This window comes from Camelus ferus, chromosome 1 (genome assembly GCF_009834535.1).
Source record: "Camelus ferus isolate YT-003-E chromosome 1, BCGSAC_Cfer_1.0, whole genome shotgun sequence".
In the NCBI taxonomy this organism is placed as follows: domain Eukaryota; kingdom Metazoa; phylum Chordata; class Mammalia; order Artiodactyla; family Camelidae; genus Camelus; species Camelus ferus.
In genome coordinates, this window is record NC_045696.1 from 96,271,295 (window position 1) to 96,294,361 (window position 23,067).

Genomic DNA, 23,067 nt, shown 5'->3' on the forward strand with positions numbered 1-23,067 from the left:
GGTATAAATTAAAACATGGTCACAGCAGTAATGATATTAATAATCGTGAATTTCCAACCACAGTGATAGCAGCAGTAATAATTGAAAATATTTACTGATCAGGTACTGGGTGTCTTGCATACATCATCTCTAATCTCAACAACAAACTTTAAAGGAGATGTTGCTTTTCCCATTTTACACATGAAAAAACTGAGGTTTCACAGGTAAGTAAGATGGCCCAGAGAACAGAGATCGAAAGTAGCTGAACTGGGAGACCTCATTCTTTCCGCTGCTCCCCTCAAGGGTGAATCAAGGTCGCTGGAAGCACATCGTGATGAAATGGCACTCTCCCCACTGGCTCAGTACACCCCAGGAAACCTGCCGCCCAGCCCACACCAACAAGCCATGGCCACCCACCGTTTCCGACCTGACTTCTGCCTCTCCAGAGACAAGCCAGACTTGTAACCCAGTTGACAGGCAGAAAATGAAACCACAGGAGTGAAATACCAAAGACTTCATTCCTCCTCTGACACTTGCTAGACCAGGTGCTCCTACAAGGCAGGGATCTGTCTTTTCCATGGTTTTATTTTCAGCATCTAACACAGTGCCTGGCACATAGTAGATTCAGTAGATATTTCTAATCAAAGAATAAAAGCAGTGCAGTGTTACATGAAACCAAAGGTAAAAACAAGGTGTATTAAGGGGGGGTACATTTTGTTCCCCTCCCCCGACACATACACACACACACTTACTTAATATGGGAAAAATAACTGATTTAATCTAACCGTTGACTAAGTGTGGAACACCAGAAGCATTCTCATTCCTAATTTAATGAGTTTGGCCACAACACCATTATTTAGCATCATTATGAAAGATTTAGCCAATGGAAAGAAAATGAAATAAATATTTGAATGGATGTGGCAAGATGACTCCAGTTTGCATAAAATGATTATCCTCCACCTGCCCCGACCAATCCAGAGAACTGGAAAACATCATGACTAGAAGAAAATACACCACTAAAAACTGATGAACAATAAGTATTAAGTAGTCATGGAAGGAAAAAGAAAAAACACCCACAGAATATTTTGTAGAACGCGATCTCATTTACGTCCCCCAGCCTGCTGAAGCTGCTACGTGTTCATGTATGTGTATGCAAATGCCCAGGAAAGCATCCAAAGCACATGGACCAAGAGGCACGGTGGTTCCTGCTGGTACATACGAGTGTTTGTCACACGGTGCGCCCTGTTCTAATGCTTTCACAACAATCCTATGTTGCTGAGCAAACTGAGGCCCCCTAAGGTTAAATAACTTGTTAAATGTCTCAGAGATACTTCAAGAGTTACGTAAGGTAAAACTTGGTCCAAACTGCTAACAGACTCTAAGTCTGTTGTACAAAGTCACAAACAGTCCTTCTAACAGTCAAAATCACCATACAAGATAATAAGCCTAAGACTGTTAACCACACACTCAGAAGATTATTCCAATATTAACAGTATTCATTTTCAAAAAATTTTTATATATTTGAATGTTTCCACATGTACATTTCCAAAAGATACTTGAGATGGCTGGTTTTTGACAAGAGAAAGGGTAGATGTTTCTAGTCTCAAATTCTTAGAATCCATGTGGGTAGCAGTCTTTAGGTCTTGTGACATCCAAGAAACAAAACATAGAGCATACAAGCAAAAAAGACTTCCTTTTTTTTTTTTCTTAAAGCAGCAGTTAAAAATAGTACAGATCTTAAGTTCTAAGAAAGGAGGTAGATAACAAAATTGTTTTAAAACAATTCCTCTGAGTATTAAAATCAACTATCATTAATTTGCACTGTGCCAAAAAAATAATATGCTACCGCTCAGTTAAGTCATCAACATTTAAGTAACACAAATAAAACAGAATTTTGAGACATATGTAACTGCGTAACAGAAGTCATTTATGAGATGAATCAGATCAACAAAGCAAACCCTCCGAAGTCCTTGAAAAGAGCCATGTCTCTCATACGGAAGGTAATTGAAACACTAGACTTGGTTTCCGAGTCTTCACTGTCTGGTTCGAGAAACCTTCCTGCTTGCCTCTCATGCTGAATGGAGGAAACACACAGATGAGAAGGGTACATTTCTGAAGCCAGGTGCTAGGTTCACCTCACCTGACAACTAAAGGTGCCCAGCCAAGAACATAACAGTCAGCATTTACTAGGTGTTTACCACACGCTACCGCACAAAGTGGATTCTATCAGCAAGGCCATTGGATGGACAAAGAGAATGACACCGAGGAAGCTAAGTCACCAGTCTGGGGCCACCTGGCTACTCGACAGCAGAGCCCGGATCCCAGTGATCCAGGTCTGAACTGGCCTCCAAGCTTGTGACCGCCGACAACGGCCAAACTGCTCAACCTGAGGGTTTGAATTTTCTGACATAAATACCGTTTACTATGGTAAAACTGTCAAGCTTCTAAAAATCAGTTAGAGATTATGCCTGCAAATAAATAGGCCAGTATCAGCGTGGAAACTGTTCACGGCAATTATTAAAGGTTTTCCCTTCCTTTTTTTCCAAAATTACATCTGACACCTGTTTGTTCAGCTATATTCACTTGAAATAAAATTATTTTTTAAAGAAGCAGTACAGGGACTAGAATGTGCTTGTGAAGAACGTTGTTCTGGAACCATTTAGGGTCCCAATCCCTCTTCACTCACCAGTGAGCTGACTACTCAGCTAACTTACTCCTTTTCTCTAAGCTTTCGTTTCCTCACCCTGCAAAGTAGGAGATTTTAAATAAAATTTTTAAGGATTTTTTTGTTTTTATTTTTTGTTTTATTGTTTTTTATTTATTTTGGGAGGGGATAATTAGGTTTATTTATTTATTTTAATGGAGGTACTGGGGACTGAACCCAGGACCTCATGTATGCTAAGTGCACACTCGGCCACTGAGCTGTACCCTCCTCCTGCAAAAAATTTTCTAAACCTGTGTCTCACCGGCCAGAGAAAATGTCTTACAACAGAGCCTAGTGCAAAGAAGTACTCAAGAAAAAAGCTGAAAAAGAAAAAGAAAGAAAGAAAAAAACCGAGAGGCCCACCCCAATCTAAATGGATTCATTACTGGCCCTCGTAGGTTGCAGCAAAGTCAAAATGTCTGGACACGCCACTGTCTCCCCCAGCTATGTGACCCTAACTCCCCTTTTACTAACAGATTTAGTTTAAGAAAGGAGAAAAGGGCAGCTGTAAATGACCAGCCACGCCTCCTCTGGGTGTCCCGCAGGAACACGGGGAACTTCCAAGGAGCAGGCAGCCCCGGCCGGGCCACGACCGGCACTTACAGTGACTGTGTAACAGGTCAGCGCAGGAGGCCCTCCGCGGGGCTTTTCCTCGTTTGCTGCATTTTTGCCTCATTTGACCCTCTTATCTTGAGTCCTAGTTTTAGAAAGTAACTTTTTCTTAAACAGCATGGGGGAGAAAAAGCCCTAAGCATTGAAACAAGTGTGACCTCTTTTACAAGATGGTACTGCGGCCACCTCACCCGGGGCGGGCCAGTCCATCCCACTGCTTCCCTGCTGAGGGGAAAGCCTCTGTGAAAACCTAAGAATGTGAAGGCCTGACAGATCCAGGCTGTGCTCTATGGACACAGTGGGCTGTGCAAAGGGGGGAGGGAGGGAGGGAGGGTGTGTGTGTGTGTCTGTGTCTGTGTTTTCACAGCAGTCCGAAGGAATCACATTCCTTCCATCTCTCCAGAGTCTTCACCTGCCTCCCTATGTATGTCCGTCCGTCCGTAAGGGCAGCAGCTAGTGTTTACTGAGTGCCCATTTACAAGCTCAGCACCATAAATACTGAAGTGTTTCATCCATATGGTTTCGTGCCATTTTCACATCATCTGGCTCATCACAAGTAAGTGAACTGTCTGTAATGCCACCACAGATGTGCACTAACCTGCTGACTTGCCAGCTGAGAGCTCTCCTGTCAGCCACACTCCTACCTCCACCTGTATGTACCCTTTTACGCACCTGAACCATGAGTAAAGCCAACACATTGTACAGATCTCATCACTGCCCTAACCCCGGCCCTGGCAAACCAAATCTTATAGAGCAGTTTTCCCTTCCAGTTCATGGTCCCAGCAGCTTTTTTATAAGCCCCTCAAGGACTTGCTGGGTACCCGCATGGCGCAGGAGACTGAGGACATGCTGGTGAGCAGGAGGAACACTGACCCCGACCTGTGGAGCCCTGGGCTTGCGGGAAGACACCCACGGAACAGCCATGGCAGAAAAGAGGTGGAGATTCTGCCTTGGTGGATGGTCTGGTCAGAGTCCCACAGACACCCTGACGCACAGGGGGGCTGACCCTGGAGGACTGAGTCAGAGCAGGAGGGAGGTCTCTACATTCAAAAAAACCCATGTCAGCCCATCAAATCTGTCAGGGAATGCTTCGTGCATATTCTAGGCATAAAATAAATACAAACAATAGACCTGTCGCTTTTCAGGTTTCTGGTGTGTGGCGGTTCTGATCAAACAGCAGGGAAGGAAGAAATGTCTGTTTTGGCCAGCGTGGTCAGTGCAGCTGGCTTGGCCTTTTCATTACTCAGGAGAAAGTTTGCTTCCTTAGGCACCAGAGAGAGAAGTGAAAAGGCAGCTCTTCCTGTCACCTTTCCCTTCTCTCCTCGTCGCCAGGGTACCCAGAGATGCAGCTGCTTCTCCCCGCACGCCTCACACAGACAAGGAGAGAAGCCAGGCAGAAGGAAGTGGTCCAGGGGATCTGGAAGGTGGAGGGGGCAGCTCCCCACCCAGCTGCTCAGAGGTGAGGTCAGCATAGTGACCCCTGCCTGTGGGTGTCATGTGACAGACGCGGTCAGGGCTGGAATCAAGAGTGACTCCCTCATGGGGATGTCCGGCTTCTCTGCCTCCAGCATGCAGCGTAGAAATAGTTCTGAAACAGCAAACCAGGCAGAAGCCAAGACTGGCTGCCCTGCTCGGGAAGGGCTCACCCTGTCCTGGTCCCCTTGGCCCTGCCCTCTCGGCGCCCCGCACACAGCAGCCCACCCCTGGTCCACACCTGCTGCACACCACGGGACATGAGTCTCTGAGCCCCTTCCTAAGCATTACAAATGTTTCTATCTCATACTACACTGCATGGAAAACCAAGTAGCATAAATCTAGAACAAGCAAACATTAAGGGTTTCCAGACATGTATTTTCACCCAAGCCCGACCTCAGAAGCAGTAGTTGGGGCTCTAAGGGGCGGCGGGGAGGGTAAAGGAATGAGACTTTCCACGGGGAGTTGTGGAAGGCTGCTGTGGCCCTGGCACACCTGACGTGGGGCACACCAGCTCCTACTCTCACTCTGTGACCGCAGCCCCCTCTGGGGCAGGACCAAGGCTTTGAATGCCTTCATCCTACGCATTACTGTTTTCAGCAGGCTCTCACCCAGTACCAAGACTGGCTACACACACCAGTCTGAACCTCAGGCCCCTTGTCTCATCTGGAGAGGTGCCCCCTCCCACTCCTCCCAAGAGGGCGGAGAAAACCGGATTTCCCCTTAGCAGTTCCAGAGAAAAGGGAATCGAGGAGAGGAAAGTTCAAGTTTCCTAAACAGATGTGGGGAAGTAAGCTGTGTAGTCCAGGGCCCAGACCCACCTAAACACAGCTTTTGCAAGAGCAAACCTCAACCTTACTGCAACCACAGAGGCTAGTCAGTCTGTCAACTTATCTATCATGTTGTCTGGGTCCTAACACAAGCTATGAAACCATAAAGGGGGAAGTGTGTTTTCAAGAAGGGAGCTGTGTTTCTGAATCCTAATCATGTCACTTCATAGAACTCCTTCTTATCTGAGAATTATAGTTTCAACATACTGGTTCTTCCAATATAATAGTAATAATTATTGCTATGCTATGATCATTGACAGTAACAATTTTTTAAAACCTGTTTATACAGAGCTTTAGAATTTTCAAGGTGCTCATGTCTCCTTAGAGGCGGGGCAAGGAAGTGTTCTATGCCAATTTAACAGGAAAGAGTCCTAAAGCAGCAACTAACTTGCCCGAAGTCATACAGCTGATCAGGAGTCAAAACAGTTCTGCACTCATACACGAATTCCAGAAATACCAAAAGTGACTCAGTGGTCAAGAAAACAGGGAACCCTGTTGAAGAGTAAACACACAGATGAAACCCTGTCATTCACATACATACATACACACACATATACACAAAGACAGATGCCAAAGCCATACTGAAAAAATTATTTATCGCTAAATATTTCAGAAGTACCTGTCCAGTTACTCTGATAGATTATTAAGAAAAGGTGACCAGTCTGAATTACAGATTTAAAATGCAGTTTTTGTCTTACTCATAAAACAGCGGAGTAACCACAAAGCAACCACTCACTCACATCAAATCTTTCCAGAGTTGAGTCAACATTCAATACAATTACTCTTGAATGGGCAGCACTGATGTTCCTTCCAATGAAGTCTGTTACCAGAGCATCCAGGACTCTCAGCCCTGGGCACACGGCGCCCTCTAGTGGCAGCACCTCCCCCACAGCCTGGGTGAAGTCACTCGTTCACAGGGAGCTTAGAGCCAGGATCTCCAGTTCTCACAAACATTTCCAGTTCTGTTTTTTTTTTTTTTTTTCTTCTTCTTCTTAGTAAATACTCTCAATATACATATATTTACTTATAATTTCTATGCCCATACTACCATAACAATTATGTTCATTATAAAACTTAGATAAAATGGAGCTGCTTAAAATGTGGGGTTTTTAAAAAAATATTATCTACATAGAAGTTCTAATAGTTTCTTCTCATTCCCCAATGGCTAATCTCAAGCACCAACTCTGGAGGCAACTGTGCCTTAAAGAGACGCTAAAAGTGTGATTCTATTCAAAAACATCAGACCTAACTTCTGCCCTTGATAAGACACTCATCATTTTCTTTTTGGGGTGCTGGTGAGCAACTTCAGTCTCTGCGGGTGAATGAGGCATATAGTTCTGAAGTTGGCCAGTTCATTCACTAGGAACTTAAACAGGCAGGCCAGCCACAAACCTGAAGGGGCTTCAGGGGACTTGGTAAAACTCTCACCAGTGAACCACGTCGTCTTGAGTCAACACTTAGTGTAAGAAGCTTCACAATCCAAAAAGACACCTTAAATTTTATCTCTACTTTCCTTCCAGATATCTCACTTCTATGTATTAAAAAAAAACCAACTTAATGTTCTTGAGGTCTTTCATCTAAGAAAGTCTTTATTTCAAAGAGAGCGACTTTAAGGTCTCCACCCCGCCAGAACACACACACACATAACATTCTAACCTGTGTAAAGAAGCAGAGAATTAGGCAGACTTATAATCAATGTGCTCTACAGAAATACTGGAGCACCTCTACTGAGACTCGCCACGAGTCAGAAAATACACCCAGCCTGTTCCTCACGCTCAGCATCCTACTTGGCATCAGCAGTCTTGAACCTCATCTTTGAGAAGCAAGGTGCTGACGTACAAATTACTTCAAGAAGAATAACCTGGAACAAGTTCACATCAGGTTCACATAAAGGTAAGGATAAGGAAAGGTTTCAGGTTGCTGTTTTATCTCTTCTGTCCTCATGCATTCCCAAAGGCTAATATGAGAATCAAAGATATTTATAATCAGTTAATTATACAGTGTTCATTCGTACAACATAGGGAAATACAGCCATTATTTGGTAATAACTTTAAATGGAGAATAAGCTATAAATACAGTCAATCACTATGCTGTACACCAGAAACTAATATAATATTATAAATCAATTATCCTTCAATAAGTAAATCAACTAATTACATTAAATAACGTGTTCCTTCAAAATGGGTACCATGTGTTAAAATTTACCTCTGCCTTCCTGGTGCCTAGCACAACCTGGATAAACCATACATACTTCCCATTGTAAAAAGAAGAGAAACTTTATATTTCTCTCAAAATAAGAGTGAAAAAACATTATTGAAAACTCTGTGCTAGTGGAGCATTTTAATAATGAAATATTGCTAGGAAAGCGTAAGATAAAAACTGTCTGTGATGGTTAATTTCACATGTCAACTTGGCTGGCTACGGTACCCAGTTTTCCAGTCAAACTCCAGTGGAGATGTTGCTGTGAAGGTATTTTTTTCAAATGTGAGTAACATTTAAATCAGTAAACTTTGAATAAAGCAGACAATCCACTATAATGCAGGTGGGCCTCATCCAATCAGCTGAAGGCCTTAAGAGAAAAGACAGGTTCCCACCTTCCCGCCCCTCATCCCCCCCCAACCCACCCCCACCCCCCGAGGAAGAAGGAATTCTGCCTCCAGACTCAAGCTTGTGACATTAACTCTTCCCTGGGTCTCCAGCCTACTGGCCTGCCCTGCACATTTCACACTTGCCAACCTCTACAATCATGTGAGCCAATTCCTCAGAATAAACTTCTCTCTTACTTTTATATAATATAATATAATATATATGTAAACTTTTCCCCTATTGGTTCTGTTTCTCTGGAGACTCCTAATACACCGTCTATAGATTTTTCAAACACCATGACCACAAGTATTCATTCACTGCTCTCTGATTGGGAGAATGTATTTTAATATTTAGCCTAAGTTAAAGCCAAAATAAAGACCAATCACTAGATGAAGGATATTCTCTTAAAACTAAAAGGATGGGGAGTGGTGATAAAAGGGCCAAGAGAAATCTTTCCAACCAATACACTTAGACAGACCAACCCAAAGGACATTTCATTTTAATGGTGGGTTATTTCAGCACAACAGCAGAATGATTTCAGGGTATGGATGCCTTCATAAGGTATTACACTTCATAGAAAAGGCTTTACAGGAATTTACTAAACAAAAAAGAAGAAAATATGCTAAGAAAATAAAAGGTGAAAAGAAGAAAAGAAATGTTAACTACCTCTTGGTTATCTTTGTTTTGGTTTGCCCAGAAAATCTTATGGTAAAGCGTCTCCATTGAGTTGCTGGAATCAGTTCGGTCAAAACAGTGTCGATCCAACACCTCCAACGTGTGCAAAACCCGACTAATGGTCACCCCTAGATGCAGAAATGAAGGAGGTAGTTAAAGAGGCCAAACAAAGCCAGAACAGCATAGTACACAATCATCATCACGTGGGGCAAAAAGGAATTTTAAGCAATTATCATTCTCAGCATAAAAGAATTGCCAATAAAACAAAACGTGACATTCTAGACAGCCAGTATCTAAAGGGCATAGACTGAAGGATGCCCTCAAAATTCACTAGGTGTCTCTGTCCAAAAGCGTCCTTACGCAGTATGTGCACTGATTTACAAGAATCAGAAACGCGGCAGGAAGTCCAACGTTCACAAGCACTCCTCCTTCTGTGGTGGTGTTCTGTACCTGCTGTTGACTCCTGGCACTTGTCAAAAGACCACCGAACTTCCACTGCACGGCCTCTTTGTTTTATCTGCTGTTCTACCTCATAAATCCTTGCCCGAACCTGAAAGATAATCGCTTCTAATTAACTTGCGCCTGGAAAGCCACAGCGGCTGTCTAAATCATGTCAGCCTTTTCCACATGAGCAGGGCATCCTACAGTGAACTACGGTCTTGACTGCATTGTGGGAAATCCAGCTTGTCACCCAAGAAGTGTATTTTAAAATTGACAAGTGCTGACTCAATGCCGGTTTTCAAAAATAAATGCTTGCAAAAAAAAAAAAAAAAAAAAAAAAAAACAAAACTTTACAAGTGGAATATTTTTAGGACATCATACAGAAAGGTGAAGGTTCTAAAGTATCATCTTTGAGCGTTTCTTCTATGTATGAAAGCAACCGGACACGTTTTATTAATTTAAGAAAATTGCTTGGTAAAACAAAACACAGCCCTTATTCTAAATATGAGCCATGATCCTGTGGTTCAAATTACTTCAGTCTTTGAACCAAATAATCCAGCACTAATAAAAAACATATAATAGTCTAGATATTCAGTAGCTGTTACCTCTATGGCACATTACTACACTAATGTATAGACTACTAAGATCGGGTATCGTGGTCACGGGTTAGAGCCACCACAGTTATCATGGGGGTGGGCTGGGGGGACCCTGCAAGAACAGCCCGGCACCGGGGTGAGAAGAAAAGGAGTGACATGGTGAACCTGTGAGTTCAGAGAGGCTGCGTACCTCCCCGACCCCGGCCACCTGGGGGCAGGGCTGGGACAACGATCTGAGGCTGCTGAAACCCAGGCTCGGCCTGCACTGCCGGGACACCTCTCAAGAATGAAAACACCCAACAAACCGTAACAGAAAGTCTACCTGCTGGTTGAAGGCCGTGTTCCCACCCGGCATGGGGAGGCAGGAGGGGGCCACCTGCAGCAGATCGAGGGGCGAGCCTGGGTTCGCGCTCTTACTGTCGTTTGTGGAGTAATTCCACACCAAGGCACTTGGGCAACAGAGAGTAACAGTCTGGAAATGGAGCAGAAAATCCAGATGTTTAGAGGAAGGAGAAAAGTATCACGAAAGCTTGAGGATTAAAAAGTGACATCCGGTTTCCTGACTAAATTATTGTTTCCTACCGGTGAGTTTAAAATATGAATGTCTTAATTCATTCTCAACTTTTCCAGTGATAAGATAAAACTAAGATGGAATTATTAACTTGAACAGGAGGAAATACAGCTACTGAGAAATTAAGGAATATTATCATTTATATGCTAAATTCTAGCACAGGAAGCCTAGGAAACTTCCTAAAATGCTGTAATCATCACCTAAAAATTGTCACTTAAAACAGGTTTTTAAATGCAATTTAAACATGAGACAAAATTAGAATATATAATTTCTAGGTTGTAAAAACCTAGAAAGTAAAATTTTTTCCTCTCAAATAATGGTGCGATAAGTAGCCTCTCAAATGCTAGGCAGGTAGTAACCCTGGGCCATCGGGGGGTCAAACTTTCCTATAAAAAGCCAGACAGTAAACGATTCAAGCCTTTCAGGCCACCGAGAGTCCCTGTCACACAGTCTCCTTTTGCGTTTTAATCACTGACTGATGTGTAAAACCTATTCTGAGCTTGTGGGCTGGACCTGACCTACAGGCTGTCACCTGTGTTCCCCGACTTAGGCCCCTGCAGATACTGTCCACTCAACCAGCCTGCACGAAGCACCGTCTGTGACCGTCTTACTCAGGCATCACAACCCCGTGAGGGAGGGAGTGTCATTCCCTGACTGTACCCAACAGAAACACGAGCCACAGAGGAGACACGGAGCCAGCCCAAGGTGATGTCAGCACCTTAACACGGCTCCTCGCCCACCACTCAGCGGATCACCCGTGGCCACCACATTCTCAAATAGTAGTTTCAGCCATCGTCCTACCAGACGTCCCCGGTCCACTGGGCTCTGCCCACAAGTAACTCCTGGGGACTTTCTGCGCTACCCAGAGCAGTTTGGCACCGTGGTTAAGAGTGTGGACTGTGGATCCAGACTGGGTGTGGATTCTAGCTCTGTCACTTACTTGCAGTGTGACCTGTGTCTCCATTTCACTATTCCTGTTACAGGAATAACACTGATTTCCTATCTCATAGGGTGGTTCTGAGAACTGAATGACTCAATATATGCCACAGCTTACAACAGTGCCTGGAGCGCAGTGAATGTCATTAATATGATTATAACCAAATTATGACAATATTATTCTGGTCATCTTTGGGTTTTTTTCTTTTTTTTTAACAGACTATTTTTTTAGAGCAGTTTCAGGCCCACAGCAGAACTGAGTAGAAAACACAGAGTTCCCACATAGCCCTCCCCAGCCACACACACATACTCTCCTACCCTCAGCATCCCTCATCAGTTGGCATATTTGGTCATCATCTTTGTTTCTTTAACAACCCTCTCCCCCATTCTTCTCTCTCCAGTCTGGCCAGCCTTTCCTGGGCATCTCTGTGAACGTCCCCTCTACAAACTCTGACCCCGGGTGCCTCTCAGGTTCATAGGTCAGCCTTCACACTAACTCTCTAGGTAATCTCACCCCATCTCAGGGTCTTGACCAGCCAAGCAGCCCTGAGTGACTCAAATCCACACATCTGGCCAGTTGTCAGCCCTCATCTTCAGAATCAGACACAGAACCACTTCTTGAACGTATCCACGTGGAGATCAGATCTCAAGGGATAAAACCATCTAAAATAGCCCAAAGTTGCTCAAGCCAGCCGCCTTCTTGTCTTTGCCTCTCCCTCCCTGACCTCCCCACCCCCAAAGATCTTCTCTCTACTGTGGCCAGAACAATCTAACAAAAACACACAACTGACCATGTCACTTCCTGCACAAAACCACCTTCAGTGACACCCCCTACCCCAATCATAAGGCACACAGCGGTCTTCTATGCCCTGATCGCCAACAGGTCTCATACTTTATATTCCATTAAAACCAACCTGCCCACCAGGTGACTGATCAACCCTCTGGGCCTTTCTCCATGCTGTTCCCCCTGCCAGGAACACTCCTACCACATTTTTTTTTTTAATCCATATTATAAGCACTAGTCAGGACCGCTTTCTCCAGAAAAATCTCCCTGAATTCTAGGTTGGACTAGAAGTTGCACTTCTCAACGTGCTGAGCCCCCTAAGCATTGCTCCGCCAGCCCCTTGTCACAGGATGTGGAAGCAGCTCATCATGAGTGCGTCTGTGCTCCTGACAAGCCAGTAAACTCCACCATGGTGGAGACCCTGTCTCCATGGCCAGCCCTGTCCCAAAGCCCCTTTGTAAAGAGCAGGCCGCACTGAGAGCCAAGAAATGTGACCTGAACACCACCCGTGAGCTCCTCTAGGGCAGGGCTGCACCTCACGCCCGACAGCATCAGCCCATGGCCCACATGCTCTTGGACTTTCAAAGCACCCCGCAAGCGATGACGCCTGGCTGGTGAGCAGAGCCTCGTGAACTATTTGGATTTTTAAGAAACAGAGAAAGAAGGCAACCAACTCAAGCAGTGGACTGAGGAAGCCACAGCTGCTGCACGGAGAAGCCGTCTCTCTGGAAGGACAGGAACACAGCTGCCTTGTTCTGTGGGCTCCCTGAACAACTTTCAATCACAGAACTACCTAACAGTCCTGATAAAGAACCACCACGGTATCCTTACTTCTAGACAGAAGCAGCAAATCTCCTCTCGCCTTGACCTGACACAGGGTATAAAAACATGAAACCTCCGGCGGGGGTAGTGCATAGCTCTGTGGTGGAGCGCTTGCTTAGCGTGCATGAGGTCCTGGGTTCAATCCCCAGCACTTCCTCCAAGAATAAATAAATAAACCTAATTACCTCCCCCCAACCAAAAAAATAAATAAAATTTTCAAAAAAACCTGAAACTTCCCCACCTGTAAAACCATAATATATAGTTTATGAAAAAACAAAGGCTACAGATCCTTTTGCATGAATAAAAGCCCATTAGGGCAGATGAAACTGACATTTTTTAAGCCTTTCTGGTTAAATGAAAATTGTAATGGCAAACCAATTTACTAGCTTTGTGCAACGTTATAATGGTAGAAGCAAAACACTAGCACATTGTGCTTGGCTTTTCAGGATGGCTTTAACACCTGTTACACTAAATGGACAGTGTGTGGTGAAGTGTAATGTAAACGGCAACTCTTGCAAATTTACAATACTTAAATATGCTCAATTAACATTCTAAAGCATTGGGGGCGGTATAGGCAACTGGTAGAGTGTGTGCCTGGTGTGTATGAGGTCCTGGGTTCAATCCCCAGTAACTCCATTAAAAATAAATAAATAAATCAACAAACCTAATTACCTCCGCCCAACAAAAAAATAAAATTTAATTAAAAAATACATTCTGAAGTACTAAAAGTACAAAGTTGAAAAAACTAAGCAAGCATTCAGAACAATACTATGAAATCTCCAGTAACTGTTCTGATTGCTGCCTTTTGCTCTTCAGTGCAGCTTCTCTGCACTGTAATTACTGTACTGCTTTGTATTTCATGTTTTTTCTTTCTAACACCCATGACTTCAGAGTTAAGTACTTGTACACCAGGTATTGCAATCACCTTTCTCTTCTTGTACATTCAATACAACATACAGTTTTGGTGCTTAACAATATTCCTTTTTTTCTTTAATAAAAGATATTTATTGAGTTTTAAAAAAATAAACCATGAAACTTCCATCTATAGATTACTCGGATGAGGAAACCACTAGAGACATGACATGAACGTTGAAGATGCAGCTCCCAGCTCAGCTGTTCCCTACACGGAGTGTTTAACACGGAACGGGAAGGCCCAGGGACTCACCTGCAACATACAACTGAGCCCGTAAACCAGGGGGCCGTGCTGCGCACAGGAGAGGAAGTCTGAGAAGGCCAGCTGCACGGGGCTCATGCCGGGGCCCGGGGGGCCGGGGCTGGGGGCCCCGATGCTCGAGCTGTTCGCTCCTACCATCATGTGCGGCGAGTGGGCGGCTAGGAGGGTGGGGCTGTCACTCAGCAGCAGGGCGAGGCGCCGGGCACAGAAGTAGGCCAGACGACGAGACAGGTAGGCCGACTGCACAAACTCATCTGAATACTGAGAAGCACAGGACACCAGACTCAGCCACGTCTTAGGCTCCTCGGTCAGAGAACCACTGCAATACAGACTTTTTTTTTCATTAAAAAAACAAAAACAAAAACAAACTTCAAAGGTACTGTCTAGACCAGTGCCGTCCAATAGAAATATAATGCAAGCCACAGGTGGGATTTTCAATTTTCTAGCAGCCATTAAAAAAAAAAAAAACAGGCAAAATTAAAAGAATGATGTATTTTATGTAGCCCAATATAGCTAAATCAAGAACGCTATCATTTCAACATGCTATCAACACAGAAAGCATTCATGAGATACTATTCGCTCCTTTTTTTCTGGACTAAGTCTGAAGCCTGGCGTGCAGGTTATACTAAGAGCGCATCTCAGTGTGTGCTTGTCACATCTCAAGGGCTCAACAGGCACGTCTGGAAGGAGTGACTGACTGCAGAGGTCGGCACAGGCAGAGGCCACCTCAGGGAGGACACAGGACACCAGCAGCAGAACGGTGTGGTCTCTGGGAGGCACTAGGGTGACAAAGAATTACTTTTCACCAGATCCTCTTTCATGTGGTTTGAATCATCAAAAGCATGAATTACCTTTCCAAGAAATTTTTATTTTTTCAATAAGTTTCATCCAGATAGCCTAAATTTTAACAGATCTTAGACCAATCACGAAAATAGGAAGCTCCCATGCCCAGTGGCTCAAAGAATATCAAAAGAATGGAGAAGGTCCTCTATATCCTTAGAAGGAGATGAATTGTTTTGTTTTCACAGAAACCTGTGTGAACAAGGAGACGGTATTTAAAGACCTGTTTGCTCAGCTCAGGGGTGGGGGAAATTACTGTGTGTGAGGACACTTGAAAAGGACATGTGGATGAAAGCTACAAACACGGCCAATACAAATGCCTGCTAGACCTCAGGAGAAGCCCCTCATCACTTCATGTGCTGTAGCATCAGGACATTTTTTCCCTTCCATTTCAACAAGAAATTCTGTCCTCTTCCACCTCTACTTACCTAGTCATTCTTATCAGACTCAGTTCTTGCCCATAAAATCAACTGGCTCACAGTTACGTGTACTGTACCTGCAGCATCAGTGGTAATAAGAGTTTAAGAAGGTCATCGTCCATTGGTCTGATCTTTTCTAAGACGTCCAAGATCCACGTCAAATATTCATGTTTCTCTAGCATTCCTTCCTTAAATGAACAAAGAAAAAGGACGCTAATGATGTTAAAGCAAAACCAACTAAAATTTTAAAAAAAGAGCACTGTTATTTTTACGCTTAAGTGTAATTTTACTATTCTTTGTTGTTGTTGTTGTAGTAAAACATGGCCTCATTAATCAAAGTCCAAGTCTCAAAAAAAGTGAAGAACTAGTGTTATTCTGTACGGCTGGCTTCCAGGGTTTCTTTGGTTTTGGTTTTTGCTTATCTGTTTCAGTCTAAATTGATGATAATTAATTCCCACAAGAAAGAAAATTCAGAATCTTTCATACCACCAGGGCATGCCTAACTAGACTTCATGGTAACAGGAACTCACCCTCACAGGAGGAAACTTGGCCCCTGGTGGTAACTATAAAGAACAAAAAGCAACCATCACACCTTCATCTTGACAAGAGGCTGAAAATCCCATCAGATCCAGTGCCCCCCAGTAGCCTCCTTCTCTCTCCTAAAATGAATTTCAGATACCATAACCTACCTATAAATATAACCTTAAAAATGAATATAATGGTCTAACTGTAACATAAAGAAATGAAAGGAACTGATAATAAAATGATGTATAAATATTCCAACATAGCTACACTAAAAAATAACACACCCACAAACTTCTAAAATGCCCCCCAGGGTTGGTGCAGCCCCTCCTGACATAAGCACTGTTAACATTTTCATCTGCTGCCTTCATATACCCATACATATAAATACACATTCTTTATGACATTCCATGTGCATACATATTTATGTCTTATTATAGCTTTGTATTATGATTCACATGATAGAAGAATCTTCAAGACAGAAATAAAGAGCTATGCTCTCTGGGAAAGACACTCACAATTTTAGTCATTCCAGTAACAACGTTAGTAGTTAACATGAAGTCCCACTTTGTTCCTAGCGACTTGACCTATACTATGCAGCCCCAGTGGTCCACTGCCATGATTATCGATGATTCGTATAAAAATATACTGATAAATTAGTTTCTATGTTTAAAACATTACAGTGACACCACACTGATAGGACAAGATGTCAAAGTATTTACTTATTGCTAGTTTCCAATTTTAAAAACGCTTACTAATGAAAAAGCATACAAAAACAAATATATGTATGTTTATGCATGACTGGGACATCGTGCTGTACACCAGAAACTGCCACATTGTGACTGATGGTACTTCAAAATAAATAAATTAAACTCTTACAGTCAAAAAAGAGTTACAAGACTAGCCACAGGAAAACTGCAATTTAAAATTTTCAGACCAGTAAACTTTAAGAAATAAATAAAATGGAACTTTGCATTAAGGTATAAGAGACTGTGAATGAGAGGTTCCAAAGAAAGAGAATCTTTGTAAGCATGACTTCCCATGACTACATAATGTCCATCCTCAAGATGCTTGTTATGAACCTGCACCTTGATTTCTGCACATGCATGTCTGCACATGTGTATGCTAGAGGCAGTTTCACATTTCAGTATACGGTGAATTAAAATACAATGAAATTTAAAATTTTAACATTAATATCCCAGTTAGGTTCATCAGTTTAGGACCTGCTTCCTATAAAAAAGAGATACTGACTTCACTGTTCCTAATACACAAAGTAATCCTTCCAAAGATATTAAGCATGCTGAGAGACACTTTTTCAGAGACACAGACTAAATCCTCAGCTCTATAAAAGTCATAAAAGCTCAGAGCAGGACCAAAGCAGTTCTCTGATAGATCGAACTAGAATTCATAAGAACGGTTTTTACCAACTTAAAACTAACAATGCCACTTCCTAAAGAACCAGGCATTTTCCTACTTCGACCCCTAAGAAAAAGTTGCTTACCATCTGGAAATTATAATTAAAGTTCTAAGGAGGCAATTTAGTAACCACACATCCTTTGTACTTCCTTCTTCTTTGATCAAGACAGCAATTTCAGCTGAATACACTTTTCCTTCCTCCTTGTCAGGAGAAAAGATCAAGGCAAATAATGGCACAAGCGCCCTCTTCTGGTCACTATGATGTATATCAGCGTGTCGGAATGAGCGGTCACTCATTCCTCCATGCCCGTACCCCTCCCCTCAATGGCATTTTTTATTTTTTTATTTTTTAAATTCCATACTGCTTGACAGTTTTCAAAACTTTCTCACATGTGATCAACTGCATTTTAAACTGCAGGTGAACAAAACTAAGACGACCTTTCTTTGGAATAACGAAGCTCTAAAGGAGATCTCAACAAGACAGGATGCACAAAATTATTTTTTAATAAATCTCTAATTTTTGCAAAACAAAAGGTTTAGGAGGATTACATTTAATAGCATAATTACAAAGCAATTAGACATTTAAAAAGCTGACATCATTGAAAGCATTGTGATCAATATGTACAACGGGAAGCTGTCATCTCAGGGCAAAGGTGTTATACCTTTAATATAAGTCAATGTGAGAAATGTCAGGTGGCTTTTTTGAATGTATTCATCCATATAAGAATATATTTTAACCCCTTGCAAAAAGCAAACTATAAGGAATCTCTTCTCCTCTTAAAAGCATGCTAACAGCCTTGCGTTTCGTGGGAGGGTTACCTGGAACATGTGAAATGCCAGCTTTTCGTTATACTCCCACTGCTTCATAGCTTGCTCCACATCTGGCGGCACAGGGACAGGGCCGTCCCCTGTGCTGGAAGCCATGTGGTAAAAGTCGGAAATCTTGGCCAACTGCTCTCGAAGATACCTGGTAGAAATTTGTGTCCACTCTGCATGTAAACAAACAAACAAAAGTCCATTTCCAGACAGGATGATTGTAAGACCTAACTTTCTCTCCCTCTTTCCGGTTACCTTAAGGATGTACTTATAAAATAAAACATCTATTACACAAAAATGGCTTTGGCATACATATGCAAGCATTGTTCAGAAAGGCACTCCTGCCACAAAGCCCTTAAGTAATGACACCTGCCCCACTTGGCCAGCAGGGGTGCTGGCCAGCTCTCCCCTTGTGCCTCTGTGACCCCCTAGCCTAGAAGAGATGGCTACACTCGTAGTAAGTGTTATCTGGTGATCCTCTGTGTTAATTAATAGCACAATAAAAATATCAGAGGCACAAGTGGGAAATAGAACAGTAGAGGTGAGCACTCCACAAAAATCACAATTCTACTCCAAAAGAATTCAAAATCCCCCCAAATGTAGCTTTCTTAGGGTCTGTTTTTCAGGCTCCATGTCAGGGTTCAAACATGCCTAATTAAGTCTTGTTCTGTTTTTGTCCATCTGTAACAGGACTGGCATTCCCTGCAGGCTGGGCCCAGACAGCATGTCGACTCCACTCCCCTAGGCACCGCCAGGGACAGGAGAACAGCCGCCTCTTGGACAACCGTCTGGACCCTCAATTACTCTACTCTGCTTAGAACTCAATCAGCAAGAGCAGTGAGCAGCAAAGGGCAGGAGACTGAAAAGGAAACTGAAAAGGCAACGTAAAAACAAAATCACTAAAATTATTCAAAGGTATCCGCCACAGGGGCACAAATTAAATCAGTGTGTTGCCTCTGGCAACCATGAGGGATGTGATACCAACTTCAGCCCATTTTGTGGATAAAAATGTAATAATTGCATGTTCACAGTCAAATTTCCCCAAGGATAGCAAGACAGCATTTCAGAAGAAACATGACCACACAATGCGGTTTTCCCATTATTTTGGCGATAGGTTCCCCTCCCTTCTTATTTTTAAAGGAACCTACTTTGAAAAAAGAGTAGAAACTAAATATCGGTTAGAAATGGAGCACCTTGTTTTTATTTTTTAAGTACTGTTAAAATTACTTGACAACAGTACCCAGAGATAACTACTGCTAAGTTTTGGTCTAAACCACTTATTCTAATGCTGTCTTATTTACAATTGAAATTCAAACACATGTGTTTCCAATGCGTTGCTCCAGTAATAAGCCAATGCAAACAGATGAACAGATACTAGGTCAACATTCTGTTCCTGGTGTAATCGTTCTTCAGAAAGTATCACCGATAACAGATATCATTGTTAAAATTACTCCAGCCGCACTAAAAACAAAACAATGAATTACCAATGTCATCATTTTCTGGTGCCCCTGATATGGACTAATAGTCTCATGACTGTCACTTGTTCAACAAAACAAATGCCAACCAGCAGATGAGACGAGTTTAGCTGAGCTATAATAAGCGAAAACAAAAATAATGAGGATCCAAATCCTAGCTTTTGTGTGCCAAGCCTTGCTATTAACTCACTCTCTGTACGGTACTATTCTCAGTATCCCCTCAGAGTATTTTAGCCTCAAGAGCTAAAAATAACACACACATTCACACACCCTCTACTTTGTCCAGAGTGTATTTTCTTTTCAAGATTGCCTTTTTTTTTTTTTAATACAGAAGAACATTCACTATAGAAAATTTCTAATGCAGATATGAGAAGAAAAAAAACCTCATAATCATTAAATATTTTTATATCTTTTCAGTTTTTGTCTTTATGTGTGCTTGACTGTTTACATAAACATACGCATATCTTTTTAAAAATATGCTGAGTATTTCATCCCACAATCTGAATTCTTTTTAAAACTCAAATGAAATTCAACTGTACACCTCTTAGTAGTGTATTTTAACTTCAACTGTATTTAACTGACATGAAGTTATCATATCAAATCAGACCAAGTCAGAGGTCTGGGACATCAGACAGTCTAGTGTGAACCAGAGGGTTCAGCCCAATGGCAGAGCACGTGCTTAGCATGCACGAGGGCCTGGGTTCAATCTATTACACAAATAAATAACAAACAATCCTAATCCTCCCCCCCAAAAAATTAGGACGCATACAATACTTTCATCAAAAATTAAAAACAGAAAATAACAAATGGCACTAGTAATGCACTCCTTAAAATTATTAGGATTCACGGACCCCTCTCATGCTTCGTTAGGACTGGAGGTTAAAGGAGAGAAGCGAGGGCAGCAGTGCCAGACCGTGGGGTTCCTCAGCCCGGACTGACCGCAAACGCAAGCGCCAGGGAAGCTCTTACATGATGCCACTGTCTCCAGCCCCTCGCCCACCCCACCAGATCCTGGTTTAGTGGGTCTGGAGCGAACCCGGTTCCAGGAGATAAAAAGACAACAGGAACGGACAGAGACCATGGGGTGTGGGGAGGTTCAAAGGGAGAAAGGACACAGGAAGTGAGCAAGGAGGCTGCTCCAAAAGCGGAGCAGCTCTAAGTCGAATCAAGCAACCTGGAGGAGTCAGCCTCATCTCCAGTTTGTTGAGGTCCAGCAGAACTGAGGTCCACAGAGCCAGGTCATCAGACAGCTGGTGAACACGAACATTACTGAGAGTGGAGAGGGGGTCAGTGCTGAAAAGTACAGCCTGTCCCTCGGACAATGCTTTCCCTGTCATCCAAGTATCCCAAGGCCACTATTCTTCTCTGTTAATGCCTCACCCCCAAAACGGAAGGGGTTTCAGAGGTCATGAAGTTCACCCCACCGTTTTACAGATCCAGCCACTGCAGGCATAACACAAGGTCACCCAGGTAAACCAGAACCACACAGACAGGTGTGAGATGCCCCACTCCAGTACATGAAAATAAACACTTTGCGGGTGAGGACAGAGACGTGCCAAGTTACATCAAAAGATGATCCCCCAGGGCCTGCAATATCTGCCGTATTAATAAGAGAACTGGGAGCTCAGGAGAGGAGGAACACACCCTGGGGGCAAACACAGAGCACCCCAAATGCAACAACGCTCATGGAGAGGGCGTCCTGGCAAAGTGACAGAGCAGGAAGCAATGCAGGGCCACACTGAGTGCTCCTGGCAGAAAGAACTGTGGGACAGGATGGCCCGGGGTCCAAATCCTGGCACTCAGTGATGAGCAAGGCATCTACCCTCCTAAACCTCAACTTCCTCATCTCAACAAGAGGGATCCATAACACACAGATGTCAGAGCTACTGTAAGGATGAGTTACCTAGCCCAGCGCACGCAGTGCAGAAGTGGATCAGTAAGTGGTCACTACCATCATTAATATTGGCATGAAAAGTTTTTAGAAAGGAAACTAAAGGTTAGACCTTGACTATCCCTGATGTTAGACCCTGCTTCTGTCTCAGCGGAGCTGCAAGGTCTGACATGCTGGTCTGGACAAGTATTTATCGTATCAATCAATGTCAATTTCATGGTTCCAAAACCTTCGATGGATCTGCAGTCCTTAATGAATTAAGGTCAAACTCCTTAGCTGGGAATTAAAATCAAATACTATCTACCATTACATACGCTGTCAGCTCAAGGTGCTGTCTCTCTGACTCCCATGTCTGCGAGGCTCCACCTCAGCTACTCATCCGTGTTCACATGTGGGAGTTTTTCTGGGCCCAATTCAACTGTCACATCTCACATGTAGCCTCTCCAGGCTCTGGACACCAGCCCACCACGTAACAGGGATCTGTCTCTCTTCTCCAATCGATGTGTTATAACTTCCTCCATCTCTTGCATCCCCATAAAACTATGCTTTACACACTCAAGATCTAAGTACTGACTTGAATCAATGCACTATAAGGTCCTCCCAAAATAAAACTATTAAAATCAAGTTCCTCCTCAATTATTCCGCTTCTCAGATCTTCATACAAAAATCTTTGCTTTCTAGTTTAAACTCATCACTGCATACCTAGAAGGTTTCAAACACCATAGTAGGGAAAATGCTTAATTCCCTAATAATTCTGTCTTTATTACAATCAATGCAACTAGAAGCACCTGTTAACTAATGTGCTACAAAGTTCCAAGCAAATATGGAACTTATTCAATCCTTTTTATAAATTTCCAGTAAATATAAGTATAAATATAAATGTTATGCATACAGACACCATATATATGTGTGTGTGTGTATATATATCTTTTAATTTTGTGAAGGCTTATTTTCCTGGCTAAATTCTTTCCCTGTATCAAAACCACTGGCAACACCCTACATAAAGTAGATGAAACAAAGATTATTTTTTTTAAAAAACTCCAAGTCCACAGACGAAAGTGCACATCTTTGAAGTGACCCACTTGAATCAGCTCTTTAAGTCAAAGATGACAGGCTCCTTGATGGAGAAACCTGTATCTTTCAACATGCTCCCTGAGGCTGCACCACTACAGTAAAATAGTTCTTGCCTCTTCACAGTGGAAACAGGCTGCTTCTCAAAACTGCAGGGTGTGGAGGATTTAAACAGCCTGACTTTGGTACAGACCGATTAGGGGGCGGAGGGCGGTCAGCATTATGTAAGGCACTGCACACTCCATTTCTGAACTCCCAATAAAATGACTGAAAGACTTTCCCCATGTTTTCTGTTGTCAAAATGCTTTCTTGATCAAAGGGTGCCATCAACAAAGTGAAAAGACAACTCACAAATTGGGAGAAAACATTCGCAAATCATTTATCTGACTTGGATGCAGACTACATAAGGAATGATCACAACTCAGTAATAAAAA

At 42.9% G+C, this 23,067-nt stretch overlaps 1 protein-coding gene across 1 annotated transcript in view; it reads right to left on the reverse strand.

Moving 5' to 3' along the window:
• The window catches only part of MED12L (mediator complex subunit 12L), a 292,633-nt gene that overhangs the window by 218,828 nt on the left and 50,738 nt on the right, over positions 1-23,067 (reverse strand). The window contains exons 6-11 of the mRNA XM_032486297.1: positions 18,200-18,369; positions 15,520-15,630; positions 14,175-14,444; positions 10,219-10,368; positions 9,310-9,409; positions 8,851-8,987 (exon numbers count right to left, since the gene is read on the reverse strand). Coding sequence (XP_032342188.1) covers positions 8,851-8,987; positions 9,310-9,409; positions 10,219-10,368; positions 14,175-14,444; positions 15,520-15,630; positions 18,200-18,369 — 938 coding nt within the window. The remainder of the gene's footprint in view (positions 1-8,850; positions 8,988-9,309; positions 9,410-10,218; positions 10,369-14,174; positions 14,445-15,519; positions 15,631-18,199; positions 18,370-23,067) is intronic.